At 61.1% G+C, this 14,961-nt stretch overlaps 1 protein-coding gene across 1 annotated transcript in view; it reads left to right on the forward strand.

The window, feature by feature from the left end:
- LOC117651838 overlaps positions 1-14,961 on the forward strand; it is a 61,896-nt gene that overhangs the window by 45,497 nt on the left and 1,438 nt on the right. The window contains exons 3-9 of the mRNA XM_034396247.1: positions 8,853-9,138; positions 9,437-9,612; positions 9,935-10,226; positions 12,360-12,572; positions 12,870-13,303; positions 13,927-14,145; positions 14,465-14,683. Of these exons, the coding sequence (XP_034252138.1) occupies positions 8,853-9,138; positions 9,437-9,612; positions 9,935-10,226; positions 12,360-12,572; positions 12,870-13,303; positions 13,927-14,145; positions 14,465-14,683 (1,839 nt within the window). The remainder of the gene's footprint in view (positions 1-8,852; positions 9,139-9,436; positions 9,613-9,934; positions 10,227-12,359; positions 12,573-12,869; positions 13,304-13,926; positions 14,146-14,464; positions 14,684-14,961) is intronic.

Below are 14,961 nucleotides of genomic sequence, written 5' to 3' on the forward strand. Positions count from 1 at the left end.
CGCAGCATGGAGCCTGGCCGCCATGCAGACTGATTCCGAGAGTCGTTTTCATCGCGCTGCGCTGTCTCTCTCCCACTCACGGCACATCCTGTAGGGGTGCGAGAGAGACAGAGCGACGAAAACGACCCTCGGAATCAGTCTGCTGGCCGGCCGGCCGGCCTGGCGTGCAACGCGGCAATTAATTTGAGAGACTTGTCGGGAGAGGTTCCTGTCCGGGGTTGGTTCAATTACCGCTCACTCTCTGGGTCAATCCTTTCGTGTGCACTCAGTTGTTTACTTTTTGGTTATGCATTCTGCAATTTGTCCACCGCGAGGGTGACACAAGACAGGCCTTTGACAAACCAACGCGAACACAGTACATACTGAACCAGTTGAAATCTAAATTTGAAATCGGTTTGAAATGGTTTAAAAGGTACGTACCGTGTTGAAAGTAAGAAGTGGTCAAAAACGGCAACAGGTGGTTACGGAATCGCGCCCGGACACTCGGCCGAGGCTTAATCGGTTGGGTATTAATAATATAGCGGATGGATACATTGTGCGCCTGATAGCATCGTCTGCTTCTTCTTCGTCTTGTTTATGATGTTCCCCATGCTTTCTCCGCGACTCCAGCGGCCGGCCATAGCCCGGCCCTCGGAAATGGCTAAAGCGCCTCGCTCTGTCTCTCTCGCACTCGCGTAACCCCCTGTATGCGCCGCGCCGCGGCGTCGGGCTTGCACGGGGCATTTTTAATGGTGAGTCGTTATAAAACGTTTTGCATCGTAATGTTTATTGAGGATGTTGGATGTTGCGCCGCTTTCCACTTGTCTCTGTGACTGAACCTTGCCGGCGATGGCGCGGCTTGGCTAGACCGATCCGATCCGCGTTTTGCCTGCAGTCCCTGCTGGTCGGCCGGCTGGCCTCGGAGTGCCGACGCCGATTTCCATGTCAGCTTCTGTTACTGTTCATCGCCGAGCGTCACGATCGTCATATATAGTAGTGGCACAGTAGTGGGCCATAAGACCGGCGGAGGCGGACAAAACTCTAGACGCGTTTTGAGCTCCAGAGTCGCTAAATGAGGCTCGAGCCGAACCGAACGAGTTACCCGACCAATGGATTCCTCGGTCCGAGAGCAATCCATTGGTGGGGTCACACGTTCTGTTTTAGTCCCATTTAGCGACTCTGGAGCTCAAAACGCGTCCGGGATTTTTACCACCTCCACCAGTCTTTTGGACAACTGTGGAGGGGTAACACTAACTTTCCGAAATAAATTTTGTTTTGTTTTTGCATGTATGACGTTGGCAGTTCCCTTCCCCACTCGAATTTCCTCGAGTTTTCTCTGCGTTGCCACTCCCTGCTCAGACGCCGCTGCTGCACGTCCGCCGAGACCGCGCATGCGCGGATTCTCTGACATGAATTTCAAACCGCGCGGTCGGTCAAGGCTATCGGGGCCGCGCCGCTCGAAAACTGAAGACGAAGCGCCAAGCGCGTGACCTGGATTCGGCATCGCTTCCTTTCATCCATTAATTAATTATTTCTCGGCGGGAAAGGTGTCCGCGGGGGCGTGTCCACACACACACACACACACACACACACACACACACACACACACACAAGCACACACACACACACACAAAACGTCGTCCTCTCCATTTTGGAGGACACAACAAATCCGTTTTAATTTGGCGCCGGGATGATGAGCTGTGACGAAATGTGCGGGGGCGGCCGGTGATGTGATGACCCAATCAGCCGACATGATTTTCCCCTCGTCACTAATGGGCCCTCAAGGCGGAGGGAGACCGTTGCGGCGACCAGGTTTTTGCTCCTCCCCGTGCCTTCAAATAAACAGAACAAAAAAACCAGCTAAAATTTAGCAGTTATGACTTTGGCCAAAAAAAATGTCGAAACAGCAACTGCAAGAACTGCTTCGTAATTCATTTACCTTCGTGGCCTTGTCCGATGGACGGCTGCCAATCGCTGCTGATCGATACAAATTAATTTGCAACGTGCAACAGCCCCGCCCACTGCACCGCGACGCGCCCCGCGGCGTCGCTGCGTCGTCTCCGCGCGCGGGGCCAGGGGCGGGGCCAGGGGGCAGGGGTCACCGCCTTTGCGCGCAGTTTGTTTAGGGGTCCCGGGGGTCGCGGCCCTGTCGCGGAGAAAGCGTTGGCGGGGCGGGGCGGGGCGGGGCGGGGCGCATTGTGTGAGCAGCTCCCATGTGGAGACGCAGGCGTGCCCCCCCGGGCCCACCCAGCCAGGTGTCACAGCGTAACAGCATCATTCAATTACGTGGTGTTAACGCAGCGGGCTGCCTGCGTGCAACCTGCGTGGCGGGGCATCCCGCTAAACGCGTTGACCTACGTCGCGGACGCGAGGTGCACCTCGCACAGTGGGCCAGAAGACCGGTGGAGGCGGCCAAACCACTAGACGCGTTTTGAGCTGTAGAGTCACTAAACGGGACTCGAACCGAACGTGTGACCCCAATGGGTTGCTCTCCGAACGAGGAATCCATTGGCGGGGTCACACGATCGGTTCGAGTCCCATTTGCCGACTCTGGAGCTCTGCAAACGCGTGTAGAATTTTGGCCACCTCCTCCGGTCTTCTGGCCCACTGTGCGAGGTGCACCGGGCTGCAACGCTTTCACGGTGAACTTGTCCTCGCCTGCTGCACTACACTGTGCACGCCCGCGCGCGCACACGTCGAACGCGAACCAGAAAAAAAGCAGCAGCTCAACTTGTCGTTCTTCTTCACCTCCAAGTGGCGCTGCCTGGTACTTTCCCCCGACCCGGCGACCGCGCCGCGCCGCCCGGCCGCACGCACACAAACGCATGATGAATGAGGACGGCCTTCGGCTCCCTTCGGTATTCCAGCCGAAGCCGCCCGAACAGGTCCTCGGCGCACTGTATGTCACTTGTCGCGGAGGGAAAAGCAGCGTGGAACGCCCCGTGGAACGCCCCGTGGAACGCCCCGTGGAACGCCCCGTGGAACTCCCGTGGAACGCCCCGTGGAACGCCCCGTGAAACGCCCCGTGGAACGCCCCTTGGAACGCCCCGTGGAACGCCCCGTGGAACGCCCCGTGGAACGCCCCGTGGAACACCCCGTGGAACGCCCCGTGGAACGCCCCGTGGAACGCCCCGTGGAACGCCCCGTGGAACGCCCCGTGGAACGCCCCGTGGAACGCCCCGTGGAACGCCCCGTGGAACGCCCCGTGGAACGCCCCGTTAGAGATGCAAATTTTCCGGAAAGGGTCGAAAAAAACCCGGAAAAGTTGGAAAAAAACCCAGAAAATTTGGAAAAAAAGGAAAAATAGGAAAAATTAGTTTTTAAGCACATGAAACCTACCACTTTTGTGCTTTTTTACAACTTTACCTATACTGACAACCCGAGATTAACAACAGCAAGCTCAAAAAACGCACGAGAAGGAGTCATAACAGGGTATAAGTAGTTTGAGTGCACTGAGAATCGTGTTCACAGTAGGGTTAAAGGTATGCTTTTAGCCTACTTTCAGGCGAAATGCCCGACTTTTTGCCTACTTTTCAGGCTGAATCTTTCCAATTTTTCCGAGGCCAGGGAAAAAAACGGAAAAAAAAAACACTGTTTTTTTCCAATGTTTCCGGAAACTTTCCGGGCATTTTCATCCCTACGCCCCGTGGAACGCCCCGTGGAACGCCCCGTGGAACGCCCCGTGGAACGCCCCGTGGAACGCCCCGTGGAACGCCCCGTGGAACGCCCCGTGGAACGCCCCGTGGAACGCCCCGTGGAACGCCCCGTGGAACGCCCCGTGGAACGCCCCGTGGAACGCCCCGTGGAACGCCCCGTGGAACGCCCCGTGGAACGCCCCGTGGAACGCCCCGTGGAACGCCCCGTGGAACGCCCCGTGGAACGCCCCGTGGAACGCCCCGTGGAACGCCCCGTGGAACGCCCCGCCGAAGAAAGCATCATTTCCATACGGCGCGCGCGACGGCGCGACGGACTGACTGAGGGACGCTGTGGCTTTTCGAGGCGTGGGGTAGGGCACCGTGTCGTACTTGTCGTACCGTCGTGTCGTCAGCCTGCATGATTAGACCGTCCTGCTCCAGTGCCTCGCGCTCTCTCGCACCCTTTCGCGCCGCCAGTCGACTGATTCCGAGGGCCGCCTTCGTCGCTCTGTCTCTCTCGCACCTATAGGGGACGCCTCACGAGTGCGAGAGAGACAGAGCGACGAAGGCGGCCCTCGGAATCAGTCCACAGCCTGATTGTCGCCGCTCCCTCTCTAACTCGACCGCAGGCCGCAGGAGCACGCCGCCGAGCCGCGATCGCCCAAAGCATCGCGCCGAACCGCGACCTCCCACGCCACGCGCCACGCAGCGCGACTTGCGATAGACCTCACACCTCACGGCACGCCGGGGTGACGCCGCGGTCGCGGGTTCAAACCGCGCCGCCGCCAAACGCGCGTGTCACGTTTAAGGGCTGTTTTGGCGATCGAGCCGTTTTGTGTAGGATGGCGTGCCTGCCCTGCCTGCTTGGTTCCTCATTATACCTCAAGGCAGGATCCAGGGGGAGTCCTGCCTTGAGGCATCAGCAGACTGATTCCGAGAGTCGTTTTCGTCCCTCTGTCTCTCTCGCACCTTCAGGGGACGCCCCATGAGTGCGAGGAAGACAGAGCGGCGAAAACGACTCTCGGAATCAGTCTACAGGAAGACCAGCAGGCGACTGAGAGAAATGCAACAAGTCGCACTTTGCTCCCGCTCTTGGCTCAGGGTGCGTTCATCGGGATGGTCCTTGGGATGGTCCGAACCTGCACTGCTGCTACCAGCAGCCCGCCGTCAGCGGCCACGGCGACGCCCCGCTGCGCTGACGGCCTGACGGCGCCGAAAAACACACTTGTCATCGATTGCTTCACAAGTTCCAGAATTCCGCAGCTTGTCCACCGGGCTGCGGGTTCGGATCGTTCGGGCCGGGCGCGGCACAGCGGTTACAGTGGGCCAGGTGGTCAAAATCCCGGACGCGGTTTTAGCTCCAGAGTCGCTAAATGGGACTCGAACCGAACGTGTGACCCCACCAATGGATTCCTCTCTGAACGAGGAATCCGTTGGTGGGGTTGCGCGCTCGGTTCGAGTCCCATTTAGCGACTCTGGAGCCCATAACGCGTCTAGAATTTGGGCCGCCTCCACCGGTCTTCTGGCCCACTGTGCGGCGGGCCTCGCGGGCTGCCTTCGACGCCGAGCCCATTGTTCGGGTCGTGAGTGCCCCTCGGGACGCAGACGCAGCAGGCCGACTCCGAGAAGTGCTTTCGTCCTTCCGTCTCTCTCGCACTCACGGGCGCGCCCGCTCGGGTGCGAGAGAGACAGAGCGACGAGGCACTGTTGCTCGGAAGCGGCCCGCAGCCCGGCACGGCGGGCACGCGTATGGGAGGGTCGAAATCAAATCAAAGACACACGACAACACGCTCGCAGTTCGCAGTGTGTTGTGTTGCAACCACTTTTTCTCCCCGCCGCGCCCCGTCGGCGCCCCGCGCGTTCTGTCCGTCCTGTCCGCTCTGTTCTCACCGACAGAGAAATCTACATCGTCTGCCAGAGGTGCGGCCCGCCGGCCGGCCCGGCACCAGCCTTGCGGTGTAGATGGCACAACGCGGCGAAAGCCTCAAACAGGGAAAAAATGTGGCCGACGGCGACGCCGCCTTCCGGGCTTCATAGTGTTGCCACACGGCGGCGCTGCTCTAGTCCGTCGGACGCGTCGGCAGGTTGTCAGCGTCTGGCGGCGGGTGGCAACCTCACTCACTTCTGATGATTCGCAAAGTTTGTGCGACGTCGTCGTGATCCTGCACGGACTCGAAGGCACTGCTCCACCTGCTGAATGAGTCAGGGCGCGCAGTGGGCCAGAAGACCGGTGGAGGCGGAGGCGGACAAAACTCAAGACGCGTTTTGAGCTCCAGAGTCACTAAATGAGCTCCAGAGTCACTAAATGGGACTCGAATTGAACGTGTGACCCCACCAATGGACTCCTCGTTCGGAGAGCAATCTATTGGTGGGGTCACACGCTTGGTTCGAGTCCCTTTTAACGACTCTGGAGCTCAAAACGCGTCTTGAGTTTTGGCCGCCTCCGCCGGTCTTCTGGCCCACTGTGGGGCGGCCACCTCGCGCTGCGCCACTCCCCGCCATGCCACGCCCCGCCACGCCCCACTACACCACGCCATGCCACGCCCCGCCACGCCCGGCCACGCCCGCGACGCCCAACAGTCGAACGCAGAGGACGCAGAGACACAAGTGAAAGAGCACTAGTCTGATTCATGCCAGGCCTGTGGGCAATGGGCAGCGGACGGCCTCGACCCGGCCTTCACGGCCTTCACGGCGTCGGGGTGGGGCGGCGGCGGCGGCGGCGGCGGCGGCGGCTCTCAAGTGGCTTCTGTTTCCACCTGAGTCGAAGCAGGTGGGACAGGGCAGGTGATAACCGGCAGGTCCTTTCTCCTCGGCCACGCCCCGCCACGCCCCGCCACGCCCCGCCACGCCCCACCACGCCCCGCCACGCCCCGCCGCGCCCCGCCACGCCCCTCCACGCCCACGTGGGAACGGCCCTGGGAACAATGTTTGGCTAAGAGTGCGGGCGGGGCGGGGCGACGAGGAGACGGAGGATGGCGGCCGAGGCGGCGACGATGGCGAGGACGACGATGTAGAGCAGGACCTCGACGAACACCAGGATAACGTCGACGGCAACCTGCACCATGGCGACGAGCACCAGGACGATGTCGACGGCGACCAGCACCACGACCAGGCCGACGACGACGAGCACCACGACGACGAGCACCACGACGACGAGCAATACGACGACGACCACGACGACGACGACCACCACGACGACCACCACGACGACGACGACCACCACGACGACGACGACCACCACCACGACGGCGACCACCGCGACGACGAGAACCACGTCCACGCCGACGCTGACCTGCACTATGACGACGGGCACCTCGACCACGCCGTCGACGACCTGCACCTCGACGTTGGCACACTTTTTGAAACACTGGGCGCGAAGAGGTCGCCCCGGGGATTGATTGGGGCCTGATCCGGGTCGGGACTTCGGGGCGCCCGGTTCGAGGTCCGAGGTTCGAGGCACAATGCACAATTGTTCGGCCAGAGGCCCAACGAGGCGCCGGGCTGTGGTGTTGCATCAGTTGCGGAGCGGCGCGGAGCGTGAGGAGACATGCGGGGACTAATCTGGACGAGGACTCCTGACGAGCGTGAGTGTGTGTGTGAGTCTGTGTCCGTGTGCCTGTGTGTGTGTCTGTGTGTGCGTATTGTTATGCAGTCCAGATCCTCCCTGCCCGCTGGTCTCTTTTTCTAGACCGCACGGGTTGAGCAAAAATTCGTTACGCGACGAATACAAAGTGTCCGAAACAAACGCCACTTTAGGGGGAAAACCGGGGCGGGATTTCTATCTCTGTCTCTCTCTCTCGCCGCGCACGTGACGACCACTATGATGCAGCCCACCCGAGTCGTCGTCGTCGTCGTCATCGTTGACTCTCTCGGCGCGTTACCTGTCTTTTAAAAAACCATACGCGGCGCGGGTTGAACACACACCACACACACACACACACACACACACACACACACCACACACACACGTCATACACACTCACAAACAAACTCGTGCGTCCCCGGAATGCGTTCCACTAGTGAGCCAACCGAACGACATGACGAAAACTTAAGAGGCCGTAACGCGGCGCAGTGCTCTGTGCACTGTATAGTGGCGCGGACAGCGGGGACAGTGGCACGGCAGCAACCCCGGCCGGCCCGATGATGGACGGGGCACTTTGAGGGCCTGCAGCGGGAGGCGGTGCGCGCGCGGCGGTAACAAACCCCGTCCCCGCCGTCAGGCGCCGTCAGGGTCCACGCGTGACCGATGTAGCCAAACGGAGCCAACGACTGGTTAACGGCTGGCCTAATGGCTAATAGTGCCTCGGAGCATCCAGCATCCACCACCAGCGTCCAGGCCTCGATGGCGTTGCCTGGCGTTGACGGGGCCGAGCCAGCCGCAGCGCCAAGGCGCCGAGTTGCGTCTAGCGTGCGTCTAGAGGGGCATATCTTTTCCCTCCGAGGCGCGTGCGTGCGTGTGTGTGCGTGTGCGTGCATGTGTGTGTTTGTGATTTTGTTATGTATGTGTGTGTGTGTGTGTGTGTGTGGCTGTGGCTGTCTTTGTTCCAGCCCGTTTTTCATTTCGCGCCCTGGCCTGCCCCAGCCCCGGCCCTGGGCCGTGCATTTAGTGCTGCGGCGACCGCGGAATCCGGTTCGTTTGCCGCCTTTCCTCCATTCCGCCATTCCCAGGGCCCGCTTCGCCTGCTTCGCCCGCTATACTCGAAATATATGGCGGCGGTCCGCCGCGGCAAATCACGCCCCTAATGACCCCGGCGTCGGATTTACAGCGCCGCTCTTGCCGCTTGCACAACGCCCTCGGCCCTCAAGGCCGCGCGGTGCGAGGAGGGCGAGGCAGGTGGAATTTGGGCCTTTTAGCGGATTTACCGGCTCTAGACGCGTTTTGAGCTACAGAGTCGCTAAGCAGGGCTCGAAACAAGCGTGTGACCCCACCAATGGAATCCCCGTTCGGAGAGCAATCCATTGGTGGGGTCACACGTTCGGTTCGAGTCCCATTTAGCGACTCTGAAGCTCAAAACGCGTCCGGGATTTTGACCGCACCAATGGAATGCTCACCGAACGGGGAATCCATTGGTGGGGTCACACGCTCGGTTTGAGTCCCTTTTAGCGACTCTGGAGCTCAAAACGCGTCCGGGATTTTGACCGCCTCCACCGGTCTTCTAGCCCACTGTGCGACTGGACGCTGTCACCCCTCCGTCGAGGTGCAACTGACGACACTGTTTCCTGCTTTCTGTCCCGCAGGACGTGCGATGGCCGCTCCTCGTGCGAGACCCCCAAGGGCCGCGGGCGCGCGGCCGCCTCCCGCGTCGGCGACGACCTGGACTGGCGGGAGCGGAACTGCTTCTGCGACGCGCTGTGCGCGCAGTACGGCGACTGCTGCGTGGACTCGCCGCACTACGCGGCCGCGCAGCAGCGCCGCTCCGGCGCCGTGTTCTCCTGCGTGGACCTGCGCCAGTTCGGCGGCATCTACATGAAGTCCTCGTGCCCGCCGGGCTGGGAGGACGCCGACGTCCGGAAGAACTGCGAGGTGAGTGTCTGGCTGCCTTCGGGAGGCGCTCAGTGGCGGTCAAAACCCCGGACGCGTTTTGAGGTCCAGAGTCGCGAAAAGGGACTCGAATGGAACGTGCGACCCCACCAATGGATTGCCCTCCGAACGAGGAATCCATTGGTGGGGTCACACGTTTGGTTCGAGCATTGTTTAGTGACTCTGGAACGCAAAACGCGGATAGAGTTTTGGCCGCCGGCGCTGGTCGTCTGGCCCACTGTGAGCCACCGGACGAGCAAGGGGAACGGCTAACGCTGCACTGTGCTTGCTTGTGCTGCAGATGGGCGACGACCAGGCCGACCCGGTGAGCAGCATGCCGGTGACGTCACACTCCTCCGGCTTCACGTACCGCAACGCCTTCTGCGCGCTGTGCCACGGCGACATGGACGGCACCAAGGGCCGCGTCGACGTCTGGAACCCCCGCCTCGAGTGCCCCAGCGTCTACAAGGCCTCCGTGTGAGTAGGCGGTGGACGGCGCGCTGCACAGTGGACCAGAAGACCGGCGGAGGCGGCCAAAACTCCCAGACGCGTTTTGAGCTCCAGAGTCTCTAAATGGGACTCGAAGTGAACGTGTGGCCCCACCAATGGATTGCTCTCCGAATGAGGAATCCATAGGTGGGGTCACACGTTCGGTTCGAGTCCTGTTTAACCCTTCCGGAGCTCAAAACGCGTCTAGTGTTTTGGCCGCCCCCACCAGTCTTCTGGCCCACTGTGCGCTGTGCTGTTGTTTATTGTTGTTGTTGAACCGTCGCGTTATTGCTGTTGTTGTTGTCGGCAGGGATGACTACTCCCGCGGGCTGGAGTGGCACGCGGACATCAAGTCGTGGGTCATGGCGGTGCCCGTGCGCACGCCGCGCACCGCCGCCAACGCCTCCACCAACTCGTCCTCCACCACCAGCGCCACGACGCACGCGCACGCCATGGCGCACGCGGGGCCGGAGGGCAACGCCACGCACCACTTCCACGTGTGCCACGTGGACCCCGTGCTGCCGGACACGTCGGAGCACCTGGTGCGCCGCTGTCAGGCCGACACGGTGCGGGCGTGCGCGCCCAACTGGACCAACCAGGAGGTGAGTGAGAGGAGCGACCGTCCGGTGCTACACTACTGTAAAACCAAACGTGGACAACTCCACATTTGAAATGCGGAGGAGTGGAATTTTCAGTCTCCACACTTGGAAGTGCAGAGTTTGCAGTCTCCACACTTCAAACGTGGAGTTGTCCACGTTTGCACCATGCAAAGAGATAGGGGCTCTGTGAGCTACTCCACACTATTCCACACTTGAAGTGTGGAGGCCTGCGTAGTACTCTGCACTTCCAAGTGTGGAGACTTACGCCGCACTAGGAAGTGTGGACTTGTCCACGTTTGGTTTCACAGTGTACACACCTTAAAGTGGAAAAAGAAATAATTTGTTTATAAGATTGACTTTTTGGAAGGGATGATTTGGGGGTCAGAAATACTTATGATGGTAAGCGATTGGCTCAAAGCAGGCGCACAGTGGGCCAGCGCGGTCGGCCCGAACTCTAGACGCGTTTTGAGCTCCGGAGTCGCTAAATGGGACTCGAACCGAACGTGTGACCCCACCAATGGATTCCTCGCTCGGAGAGCAATCCATTGGTGGGGTCACACGATCGGTTTGAGTCCCATTTAGCGACTCTGGAGCTCAAAACGCGTCCAGAGTTTTGGCCCGCCTGCGCCGGTCTTCTGGCCCACTGTGCGGCGGCAGGAGTGCCGCCTGACGCCCAGCCTTGGCGGGCTAAGAGCGCTGCCAATCTGGCCGGCCAAACGAGCCTCAGCAGCCTTTGCCTGCCTTGCCTGCACGCGGCGAGGCAACCAGTAACTAGTCTCCATCGGGGCGTATTCATCGTCCGCACACATTAGACCTTTGAATAGCAGAGGCAAGGCGGCCGCTTCCGAACGGTGCCTTCGTCGCTCCGTCTCTCTCGCTCTCGCGGGGCTTCCCCTAAGGGTGCGAGAGAGACAGAGCGACGCAACGCTTGGCGGTATCCGGCGGTGAGGTCCCGCCCCGCCCCTCTCCGGGACAGATGCCTATCGGCGCCATTCTGCGCGCAGGCTGCAGGCAGCGTGCAAGCGGTGGCGTACGCACTGCCCGCCCCGCCCCGCCCCGCCCCGTGGGACCTGTTCTCATAATTACCGTTATGACAGCGTGATTACGTCTCATTGCACGCTGGCAAAGGTGGGAAGGGGAGGGGGAGGCTTCGGTTCAGTAGGGCGGCCTGGAGACACACTGAGCGGCAGTAAACAAGTACCGTCGCGTCCTCCAGCAGGCCGATTCCGAGAGCCTTCGCTCTGTCTCTCTCTCTCTCTCTCTCTCTCTCTCTCTCTCTCTCTCTCTCTCTCTCTCTCTCTCTCTCTCTCTCTCTCTCTCTCTCTCTCTCTCTCTCTCACCTAAACGGGACGCTCCGTGAGTGTGAGAGAGACAGAGCGACGAAAGGGCTCTGTGAGTCCGAGTCCTGCCGGAGCCGAGTGACCCAGTGAAAGTGGTGCAGCAGACTGATTCCGAGAGTCGTTCTCGTCGCTCTGTCTCTCTCGCACACGACGGGTCGCCCCATGAGTGCGAGAGAGACAGAGCGACGGAAACGACTCTCGGAATCAGTCTAACTGCAGGCCACCGTTGAGATCACCGCTGCCGGCCGAGCGCCTGCCAAGTCGGGGGTAGGCAAGCCCGGCTAGCACGGGTGTAAAGCGTGGGGCTCGGTGGCCTACCCGCCATTACCATTACCACTACGGGCTAGACCACACATGATCGTATGCCGTTTCGGGTCCGACACAAGCTCGCCTGCACTGCGAAACGAGACGTGGCCGTCCTTACTAGGGTGACTCGTTATACCGGCCGAGGCGAACCTCAAGCGGCTCGAAGCTCCCACACCCCTGTCCGTCCGTCCGTTCACCTGTTTGTCTGTCTGTCTGTCTGTCTGTCTGTCTGTCTGTCTGTCTGTCTGTCTGTCTGTCTGTCTGTCTGTCTGTCTGTCTGTCTGTCTGTTTGTCTACCAGTCTTTCTGTCCGCCTGCGAAGTCGGGGGTAGGCAAGCCCGGCTAGCACGGCTGCGTCGCGTGGGGGTCGGTGGCCTACCCGCCATTACCATTAAGGGCTAGACCACACATGATCGTGCACTCGTCCCTGTCAGTCCGTATGACTATCTGCCTGCCCGCTTGGCTTGACCGACCGCTCGTGTGCCCCGCAGGTCCGGTCCCGCTGCGAGGCGTACACGGCTTACGTGTACCTGGACAAGACGCCGTACCGCAACGCCCACTGCGCCATCTGCAACAACATCGGGCTGCACTTCCTGCAGTGCCAGAAGGCGCCGACGCGGTCCTTCCACAACAAGGAGTTCAGCCCCACCGCCTTCGCCGTGCTCTTCGACCTCAACGACAGCGACGGCATCAACGTCGGCGTGGTGCGTCTCTCGGATTTTCACAGTGTAATTCCGACGCGCCGTGGGCCAGAAGACCGGCGCAGGCGGTCAAAACACAAGACGCGTTTTGAGCTCCAGAGTCGCTAAATGGGACTCGAACTGAACGTGTGACCCCACCAATGGATTCCCCGTTCGGAGAGCAATCCATTGGTGGGGTCACACGTTCGATTCGAGTCCCATTTAGCGACTCTGGAGCTCAAAACGGGTCCGGGATTTCGGCCGCCTCCACCGGTCTTCTGGCCCACTGTGGCGTGCCTGACTGACCGTCGCTCCCCCCAGGTGACGGCGTGCCCCAGCTCGCAGCTGTACGACCCCTTCTTCCGCATGTGTCGGTCCGTGCTGTGCCCGGCGTCCGGGCCCTTAGTGACCGCCATGTCCGCCAACGGCAACTGCGTCAACGGCACCAGGCCGTCGCACCTGGTGCCCGCCAGGCCCATCCCGGTCACCATCAACGGGGACAGCACCACGCCGCGCGGCGACCGCGACCACTACCAGCACGACAACGTGCACCAGGAACGCTCGTTCGACAGCTGCCCCAAGTTCCTGCTGGAGCCGTTCGAGTTCGAGTTGTCGGCCGACCGGCAGAACGCCACGGTCCTGGCGTACCGCAGGACGTTCCAGCGCGGCGAGTTCCGCGTCACGGAGGACGGCAAGCTGGAGATCTGCATCGTCGAAGGGCCCCAGCTCGTCGACAAGTTCGGCCCGTACATGGGGTGCGTCATCAGCAATCCCTCGGCTCGCTCGGCGCGCAGTGGGCCAGAAGACCGGTGGAGGCAGCCCAAACTCTAGACGCGTTTTGAGCTCCAGAGTCGCTAAATGGGACTCGAACCGAACGTGTGACCCGAACAATGGATTGCTCTCCGAGCGAAGAATCCATTGGTGGGGTCACACGTGCGACTTGAGTCCCATTCAGCGACTCTGGAGCTCAAATCCCGGACGGCTTTTGAGCTCCGGAGTCGCCAAAGGGCACTAGAATGGAGCGCGTGAACCCACCAATGGATTCCTCGTTCGGAGAGCAATCCATTGGTGGGGTCGCACGTTCGTTTCGAGTCCCATTTAGTGACTCTGGAGCTCAAAACGCGTCTAGAATTTTGGACGCCCCCACCGGTCTTCTGGCCCACTGTGCGGCGGGGCGGGAGCTTCGCACGTCGCGGAGCTCTCGGCTCCATCAGAGTTCCATCCAAGGTGCCACCCCCTATGTCGCTAGGGTTGCCAACATCAGCCTGCGCACCAGGCACCGTCTGGAGAGCAAAGTGGGCCCATCGCCAAGTGGGCAGGCTGAGGTTGGCAACCCTATGCGCCGGCTTGCGCGGCTTGCTGACAGTGTGCCTCGCAGGTATGTGACGCTGGTGGGGCTGGGCGTGTCCATCGTGTTCCTGCTGCTGCACCTGCTGGCCTTCGCCCTGGTGCCCGAGCTGAGGAACCTGTCGGGCAAGAACCTGGCCTCGCTGTGCGTGTCGCTGCTCGTCGCCTACGTCTCCTTCATCGCCGGCCAGCTCATGGGCCCCGAGAACGGCGCCGGCTGCCTGGTCGCCGCCGTGCTCACGTTCTACAGGTGCGTCTGCGCCTCACCGTTCAGCACCCCGCGCGCCGCACAGTGGGCCAGAAGACCGGCGGGGGCGGACAAAACTCTAGACGCGTTTTGGGATCCAGAGTCGCTAAATGGGACTCGAACCGAACGTGTGACCCCACCAATGGATTCCTCGTTTGGAGAGCAATCCATTGTTGGGGTCACATGGTCGGTTGGAACCCCATTCAGCAACTTTGGAGCTCAAAACGCGTCCAGATTTTTGGCCGCCCCACCGGTCTTCTGGCCCACTGTGCGGCGGTGGCGCAGGCGGTACTAACCCTCTCGCGTCGCTGCTCTCTTCCAGCTTCCTGGCCTCCTTCTCCTGGATGCTGACCATGGCGCTGGACGTGTGGCGCACGCTGCGCCTCGCCACGTGCGAGCTGCGCGTGTCCGCCGGCAAGCAGTGGCGCAAGTTCGTGCTGTACTCGGTGTGGACCTGGCTCATGCCCGCCGCCATCGTGTGCGCCTCCCTCTTCACCGACGCCGCAGCGCCGGGCACCGTCGACGACCAGTACCGACCAGGGTGAGGAGAGGCTTCGACTCCCGGGGGCACAGTGGGCCAGAAGCCCGGTGCAGGTGGTCAAAATTCCGGACACGTTTTGAGCTCCAGGGTCGCGAAGTGGGACTCGAACCAAACGTGTGACCCCCACCAATGGATTGCTCTCCGAACGAGCAATCCATTGGTGGGGTCACACGCTAGGTTGGAGTTCCATTCAGCAACTCTGGATCCCAAAACGCGTCTAGAGTTTTGGCTGCTTCACCGGTCATCTGGCGCACTGCGCGGCGGTGCGTTCTTCCCTT

The sequence above is a fragment of the Thrips palmi genome, unplaced genomic scaffold, assembly GCF_012932325.1.
Source record: "Thrips palmi isolate BJ-2018 unplaced genomic scaffold, TpBJ-2018v1 HiC_scaffold_6, whole genome shotgun sequence".
In the NCBI taxonomy this organism is placed as follows: Eukaryota; Metazoa; Arthropoda; class Insecta; order Thysanoptera; family Thripidae; genus Thrips; species Thrips palmi.